This window comes from Manduca sexta, chromosome 23 (assembly GCF_014839805.1).
Source record: "Manduca sexta isolate Smith_Timp_Sample1 chromosome 23, JHU_Msex_v1.0, whole genome shotgun sequence".
Classification (NCBI taxonomy): Eukaryota; Metazoa; Arthropoda; class Insecta; order Lepidoptera; family Sphingidae; genus Manduca; species Manduca sexta.
In genome coordinates, this window is record NC_051137.1 from 5,955,997 (window position 1) to 5,964,638 (window position 8,642).

Below are 8,642 nucleotides of genomic sequence, written 5' to 3' on the forward strand. Positions count from 1 at the left end.
CTTACGAGATGAAGTCGTTCGTTCTAGGAAAAATATTGAATTAGGATGGTAATGTACTTAAGTACTTATAAGTCTTATGCATTAAAACGTATGTGGTGTCTCACAGTTGAACGTTGGTGTATTTTTCCATGCCGCTATTTACAAAAGGTAGAACATGTAGATAATTTTGTTTGCAGCAGAAAAAGGGTTGTTTTTGTTACTTTTTATCCTTCTCACGCACAGCCACACTAACGTCAGTAGGTATTTTATATTTAAGAAATTTTAACAACATGTGCTACTCTATTATTTTAAAAAACGAATAACTGACTACATTTTATTATTGTATGTTTTTTTTTTGTACATACAATTCCAATAATTAATATAAATTCGATTTTATAACTAAATAAGTATTATAATTGGTGTATCAGGTATGGATGGAGCGGCCAGACCTCGGCGCCGAGTACGGTGGCTGGCAAGCCCTGGATTCGACTCCTCAGGAGACTTCTGAAGACATGTTCCGATGCGGGCCTGCCTCGTTACGCGCCGTCTTAGAAGGAGAGCTGCAAAGGCCGTATGATGCTACATATGTGTTCGCACAAGTTAATGCTGATAAAGTAAGAGTTTTACAGATTATAAAAAACACAGTATAGAAAGTAAAATAAAGTATATTCAATAGATAATTAGATCTTTATAATTATAAAAAAAAAAAATCTTATTCTGAAGTCTATATTCATTTCAAAAAGTCTCTGTTGCCCATAATTATTGCCAAACTGTTACGATCTACGTCCAAGATTATAAAAAAGGGTACGTCTGCGGTAAGAGTAATATGAAAAGGTAAAAAAAAAACAATTTTTCTTAATTGATGTTCATATAATATTTATTATATGATATTTTAGGTGCTGTGGAAGTATTCTGGAGAGATCCAACCACTTAAATTGCTTGCTCGTGACACTACCTCGATCGGAAAAAACATTTCGACCAAAGCCATTGGCTCGATGGAACGTGAGGTAAAGCGCTTTATACACCTAAACGTATTTAAGATTTCTAGAATTATGTTTTAAAAAGAGATTCCTGCCGTCGTTAAATTGACTGCTACTGGGGATTTATCTATATTATAACATAGTGCTACATCTATATTGTAGTAATTCATTAACTATTTATACAATCACAGGAGTTTTGAATAATATTCGATAATTGTTTCGGGATAACAAATAATATAATATCTAAACACCTTTTTGATATTAATCTTTATATTAAAGGACATCACGAATACATACAAATATCCTGAGAGGACTAAAGAAGAGAGAATGACTATGGAGAAGGCGCTACGCAAGTCTGAAAGCATCTTCGCTCGGTACTATCTGAACGATGCCTTTAACGACATTCTTTTCGAGTTTGAACTCAGAGACGATATTAAGATCGGACAAAACTTCAATGTGGTGAGTTATTTAATTTTACCCTTCATAAAAGGCAAATTTTATTATACAGGTCGGCAAACTAATAGTCCTTTACTTAATGTTTAGACGGAAAAAAGAAATAACTATGATACCGAATCTTAAGGAATGCACTGCAGAATCTAAATAAAAAGATGAGGGGTTAGGGAAAAGATGGTGGGTTGTGTACTTTCGGAAATTTTACTAAACGAAACGCAGTGCCACTTCACATTGCTTTTTTTTGATAATGGTCCCTACTATTCTGGTCCAGTTGATCAATTCATGTTGTACAAAAATATCTACAGCATGACGGTTCTAAGACATTGAAAAAGGAAAAATAATTACGACAAATTCAATCAGTAATAATGATTAGGTGCGAGCCAATCGCAGTTGACTACTTCAATCGATACGGGATGTCTCAATTATTATAAGTAACGACTAGTTTTTTTATGAATGAGATTTAAAGTAATACAGTTTCAAGTCCAGACTGTGACGTAATCTCAAATTAATTTATTTAATCTCATTTATATACAATCTTACCTCTTGCATCAGAAGCTTATATTTATACACCGAACAACGGTTATTTACATTGTATTGAATATTAAGATGTAAATTATATTATGGTTGTTATAAAGGACACTAAAATTAAAATATGTTGACATCATAACACACATTTAAATATATGGCGTCATACGACAATTTTTGTTGTATAACGTAATTAATTACTTTGTCAGCTGTTTATTTTGAATTATTAGTTTATTTACCTTATGACCTTTGGAAGTGTGTTTCCCGAACCGAAAATCTATTTGACCTTTTAATACATGGGCTCATTAATTTAATTTTAGTAGTACTATTAAGAAGTTATAAGTAGATGTGACAGGTGAAGCTGCGAAATATTTGGCATTGGTTTTGATTTTGATTTTGTAAAAAAAGAAATTGAATTCCTATTATATAATTTGAATTTCTATTTATAACCAGGGCCGCATTGGCTTTAAGGCAAAATTAATAAGGTGCTTAGGGACCTGGCACCGACCAGGTGCAGGTAGTCCAAAGAAAACAATGTGAAAAAAATATTTAACGATTTTTATTTAATAAATCCGTTAGCCGATGACGTCTTTACTGCTTCCATTTCCCCTTTATATCCAATTTTATATAAATAAAAAAGGGGGCCCCAACATATGCATTACGCAGGGACCACAACATTTTTAATACAGCCCTTTTTAAATCTATAAATTTGTCTTCGCAAGGTCCTGCACATCAAGAACCGCTCTTCCATCAATCAGCACCGCGTGAAAGGCGTGCTTCGCGTGGACACCGTCACATACACAGGAGTGACTGGTGATGGAGTGAAGAGGTACGATTTCGACGTGACGCTCGCGCCGGAGGGCAAGGAGAACGTGCAAATGCTCGTCACGTTTGACGACTACTATAAGAAATTGGTTGATCAGGTACGTCTAGAACTATTTTAAACAGATGTAAATGATTTTTAAAACTACGGTTCAATGATTTTGATGTAGATTTTTTAAAACCTCGGTTCTCTCGCTAATTGGGCGTTGTTTATCTATTGTTGATTAATATTTTATGTTTAAACAATTATAAAAGATGATCTGTTCATGCGGCCATAAGCTTTTTGAATGGAAAATTCAAATAACTTACACTTACGTGATGCCTATTTTTTAAAGAACGTAGAGTCAACATTGCTATTAACCATGAGTAGGCAATAATGTTTAACGAAATATTGTCTTCTAACAGGCGTCGTTCAACATCGCATGCTTAGCAACAATCGTAGAGAAAGAGTTCGATTACTTCGCACAAGATGACTTCAGGGTCCGTAATCCCGACATCAAAATCAGCATCGACGGCAAGCCGATGTCCCGCCAAGAGTTCACCGTAAACGTTAAAGTAGAGAACCCATTACCGATTCCATTGAAAAACTGCAAGTTCTACATCCAGGGAGTGGGATTGGAGAAGCAATTAAGGATCGAACTAGACGAGGTTAGTTAAAAACAACGAGGAATGAAACCTTTATTAAACGATGTATTTGTTGAGTTTTGTCGCGATCCTTTAAAGTTACAGTCTACTAACGCCATCTCTGTGCTGTGTTAAGTACTAGCAGAGGTTTGAATTTTTTGTGATGTTTTTTTCAGGTTGTTCAACCAGGCGAATTTGCAACAGCGACTTTCAAGCTTACTCCACCATGGGCGGGCAGACACCAGATTTCAGCTAAGTTCCAGTCGAAAGAGATGAGAGACGTCGACGGATTTCTTTCCTTCAATGTTACTATGCCGGAGAGCAATGGCTTCTCTCCCGACACAGTAGAGACTAGAAATCTATAAACTATAAACGTCCTAGTGTACCTATACTTTACTATTTCCTTATGTGTGATGAATATGTTCAATTCATAAGTGGGTTGAATGACCAGTAATTTATTGTAATAAAAATAGGTAGCTTTAAAAACAGAAGAGTTAATTTTTCAATCATTGAATACGAATATCGACGAATAATTCTAATAATGATTGATATAGGTCTGTCAAAATTATGAGTTTAATTCCATGATGTAAAAGTATTTTTCGAATGAAAAACAGCCCCTAAGCTGTTCTTTAATACTTGTAAGAAAATGTATGTATTTATATTATAAGATCCATGTATTTATTCACTGAACGCTTACTTAATAAATTAATATTAGTGATGTATATGTAAATAGAATTACATTATTGATAAAATTATACCAAACTTTTACAAAACTTTTTATTTCTAATTTTTATTTCCATATTATGTATTTAAATAAGGTCCGGTACTTCTGGATCGTCTATAAACCCAGGAGATGGTTGCTTTCCACCTAATTTCAACCTATGGTCAATATATTTCGGTTGAGTTTCCGCTGAAGTCATTTTAGTGAAATCCAGTACATTATCTGCTGGACCTATTTCCAAGTATTCCCTTTTAGATTGTCCTAAACTGGTGTCGCAGTCTTCAATTTTATGATCGGTATAAAGTACAGCTGTCTTTTTTATTTCCTCTTTTGCTTTAAGTTTAGGTTGAATATGTGCATTAGCTTTTGGCATTGTAACCACTAGATGCCCGGTAATTTGCGATCGTTTAGCAGTTGAGTTACTGATGTCGACATCTTCCGGTAGATGGAGCTGAAATATTTTATCTCTTATGGTGACTCGCACATAATTCACTTGTATATCAATGTCGAGTAAACTCGTATCTAAGTACTTGAATATAGCTAAATCCAAAACATAACAATTAGGATCTGTATTATTAAAGCTAAAATCTATTTTGGGTTGATTTATATTGAAAGGCCTTCCTTCGGCAGTGAATAATTTATATTGTCTTTTTTCGGGCTTTTTCTCTTCAGATTCATAACTCTTTAGTTTTAATTGGCGCATCTTCTCTATTTCATGCCGAACTTCCGGGGCGTGTTCGCATTTCTCAGCCCAGAATTTTTTATTCCTTTCTTCCGGATCCATGTCTTTATATTCATTGTCCCATTTATATTGGATGTCATGCTCTAACCGAGACTTTTGTTTTCTTCTTTGATATCGGTAATTTTCTTGTTCAAATAATATATCTGATCTTATAATCGGAAGATTCTGTAGAGCTTTGATTCTGTCTGATCTTTCAATATCTCTTCCATCCAAGGTTACGAGTTGCGGTAAAGAACCAATTACGAAATCTCTGTAGTTATCATAATCAGTGCAAGGATTACCAGTTAAATATAAATGTTGTAAATTATAATTACCAGACAGATTTTCTACACTCACTATTTCACCTATAAAATTCAAAGTTAAATCAAGTTTTTCCAATGATTCACATCTTTCTAAATTCTCTATTATTTCTATATTGTTCAATGCCAAATTAAGATAAACTAGATGTTTTAGTTTATTAAGATTTTCAATTTTACCGATGAGATTGCTTTGCATAAGTAAAATTTTGAGTTTCGGACACCAATCTTGAATGTATTCTATTTTTTCGATGTTCTCCTGATGTAAAGCGATCTCTTCAAGCGGCGCCAGCATGCGATCGTGATGTTCCGCTTTTTTACGCACCATTTCAACAGTTATGCGAACCATGTCTTTATATTTAAAAGTTATACTGTAAGAACGTGTTTAAAATGCGATACTATTGTAACAAAATAAATATTCCCCGTTAGTATGATATTCTCTCCTTGTAATTACTAATGTTTTATTGATTAACTGTTGTCATGTCAACCGTACTATGGTTGCCACGGATACCTTAGACATTGTGCCAAAATGGTTTTATAACAATATTTGAATTGTAGTTCCTTATTATACGGACTAGTGGCTACATAAGACTAATTAAATTAGGATATATTTAATCTGGACGTTCATAATTTTGTAGCATAGTAGGTAGGTAGGTAGGTAGCTTTAGGTTTATAGTAATGATATTATATCATATGCTATTATGCTCCTTAATCTTATAATATGTAGGTTAGTATAATATAGGTAAGTGACTTAGCTAGCTAGCTTTTTGCTAATAACTTCTAAATCTTAAGACTATAATATTATTTGAATCACGCCTGAAGAATTCATTTGCAAGAATTTACTCTCACTGCGCTACTTATTTTGAAACTAGTAATCACCAATATCTGAATTAAAACAACTTAATTAAGGGTGTTTTAATGGATATTAGTGAAATCCACATGCTTGCGATATCAAAGTAAGAGCATGGTAACTAGTCAGACAGCTGGAGACCAAAGGGCATTTGTAGGATCCAGTGCGGTTATCTTTCGATCTCGGCGGTCGGTAATCCGTCATTTAACATTCCAGCGGTGGCACCGGGACCGCTCAACTCAACCGTGGTAAATTAAATATTGCTGTGATGTAGAGGGTATTAAAATATTTTAAACGATGCCATTTATAATATGACGTTCAGATATCAAGTCGCGAGAGTACAACATATATTATTCCAAGAAACTGCCAAAAGACAATGAGGATGAAGGATTACTATCATCAGGGATTCGTTTTGTTGTTAATGTTCGTGCACGGCTCAGGGGACGAAAAAACGAACCCGCAGAAAAAACAAGAGATGTTCGGGTGAAATAAAGCATGAGATAGGGAAAGACGGTGTTATTAGAGTGCAAGGCTCAGGCAGGGTGCGGCGCCCCGCGGTCTGTGTGTGTTTAGGGGATGGCGCCGCGGGGCGCCGCCGTACCGCACCGACCTAATGACATACATGACGTGCCTACTTATTGAAAGCACCAAATTAAACATGTTTCTGTTTAAATAAACACTGGTCTACCTACAACGTTAATTAACTCAAAACTATCGCTCGTTTATATGATCGATGTGCTACCTTCTAACAATGAACTATAACGATGTTAGGCTCTAGTAGCAGTTTGTTATGTTAGTTTTTGATTTTGTCAATAGATGTCTCTGTAATGTTAATTTGTGTTTATAGATTCATTACGAAAATTATTGTCTGTAATTTGATTACTATAAGAGTACTTGCCTACCTATCAGGTATGCCTTTTTTAGCTATGCTAAGATAAATAGCATGCTTCTTACTTTTACTAAGAGGCTATACTTACTGTATAATGTAAGTAGGTTCATTGGGTTAAAATCTACAAAAATATTTTCAAAGTGCAATAAACCTTTGGAGGGATGAAAGAGTGGACAAAACATTTTAGAAATACATAAAGTTAAACTTATTTTGATGAAATTTTTTGGGTCATCTTGAGTGGCTATAAGATAAATGTTTAATGTCATTGTTGTAAAATGTCGTAGATTAAAAAAAACTTCAAGAGATTTAATAAATTATCGGATTTGGATGATATTGGTTATTTCAAATTTACAGGCGTCTTTAGTTCTTTGAAATTGACGTCTTATGGGGTAAAAAGTGAATAAAAATAAGGTGTTGTATTCGGGTGAGAGTGAACACATTACATAGGAAGTTCGATAGCAGATGGGGAAGATTTTCTTTAAACTTTATGGGGTAGTGTCAATGGAGCTTACGCCTCTTTAGATAGAAAAGGGCCATTTTGATAAGTCATGTGCATGACCACCTTTATATTTAAGGGAGTTTTGAATTTAAAAAGCAGCACGGTTGTAAAGCTAACGATTTTATGCTTTTGCCCAGTGGCTAGCGCCTATTTTGAAGAGGCCTTAAGGAGAAAAATAAATCTTACAATAAAAAAATAGCACTTCCACTTGTTAAAAATTATGCTTTTTGGCAACCAACACATTCCGAGCGGAACCGAGAGTAAAATTTAGTGTACAATGATTCTAAAAATCAAATCTCGGCTTAAGTTGTGCTTCTCAGATTTTTAAGATAAGTAAGTATTAAGTTACTGTAAAGCAAAATGATTTTATTCCTTGTTTTATGTATCAAAACAGGTAGTCGGTGCGCCAGCCAATTTTGTCGACAGTATTTTCGGTCCGTCGACTCAATATCGGTAAAGATGCAAGTATTTTTAAACACGCAAGTGTCAGTATAAGTCAAAACAACCGTCATCACTCAGACACTAGGTATTGAAGAAAACGACTTGACAGAGATCCCTTGCTTTGCTTTTTAGCTTGTATTGATTTAACGTTGTATCGCGTCAAACTGTGGTTATGTGATGTGACTTCTACAATTCACTTGTTTAAATTAATATAACACATTATGGACATGTAAAACATTTACTCGGCCAAATCCGTCATTGCTTGTTTTAATTTTTTTACTTTTCATTGTTACTTATCTTACTAATATAATTGTGTCAGAATCCGGACCTTTGTTAGCCAATCAAGGATATTTTGTTTAATGAGTTAAGATGAAATTTAGAACGGAGAAAAGTTATGGCTTGGATAGATTTAAATAATATAATATGTAAATTTTTTATCCGATAATGCCTGCCCAAGGGTTTTTATTTTGCGTAGACTTTCGCGCAGGCGGAGATAAATGTGATTTACTCAGATGACCCTTTTACAATAATGTCATGTAATGATGCGGTTGTATGTGGATATTCATATTGTTTCAATAGTTAATCATGTTGGGAAGAGTCATTTTAGTAGTTTGAAAAACATAAAAACGTATTTCAACTGTGTGAAAATGTTGTGTGTTTTTTCAATACTTACCGAGCCATTCTAAAAGGGAGATTGAATGGTAACGTTATAAAAGAAATCGTGTTAATTAAAAACTAGTCTTATCCAATGATGAAAGTTAACTACATTCATAATTAAGTGGGTACATCCTTAGTTACTACAGAATTCCATAAGCACTTTT

At 34.1% G+C, this 8,642-nt stretch overlaps 2 protein-coding genes across 5 annotated transcripts in view; one reads left to right on the forward strand and one right to left on the reverse strand.

The window, feature by feature from the left end:
* Positions 1–4,145, forward strand: part of LOC115450721 (annulin) — a 42,669-nt gene extending 38,524 nt beyond the window's left edge. For 2 of the 4 annotated variants that reach the window (XM_037441856.1, XM_037441858.1), the window contains exons 7-12: positions 408–593; positions 876–986; positions 1,239–1,418; positions 2,660–2,860; positions 3,165–3,407; positions 3,560–4,145. In XM_037441856.1, coding sequence (XP_037297753.1) covers positions 408–593; positions 876–986; positions 1,239–1,418; positions 2,660–2,860; positions 3,165–3,407; positions 3,560–3,748 — 1,110 coding nt within the window. In that variant the 3' untranslated portion in view covers positions 3,749–4,145. The remainder of the gene's footprint in view (positions 1–407; positions 594–875; positions 987–1,238; positions 1,419–2,659; positions 2,861–3,164; positions 3,408–3,559) is intronic. The other 2 variants (XM_037441857.1, XM_037441859.1) reach the window with 1 other exon arrangement.
* LOC115450722 (protein tilB) lies at positions 4,143–5,647 on the reverse strand. The gene has a single exon (XM_030178805.2). The coding sequence runs from the start codon at positions 5,489–5,491 to the stop codon at positions 4,193–4,195; it is 1,299 nt and encodes a 432-aa protein (XP_030034665.2). The 5' UTR covers positions 5,492–5,647; the 3' UTR covers positions 4,143–4,192.
* Between the last annotated feature and the right edge of the window lie 2,995 nt (positions 5,648–8,642).

Bases quoted from the DNA above. Each gene is read 5' to 3' on its own strand.
- LOC115450722 (XM_030178805.2), bottom strand. From the start codon at position 5,491: ATGGTTCGCATAACTGTTGAAATGGTGCGTAAAAAAGCGGAACATCAC.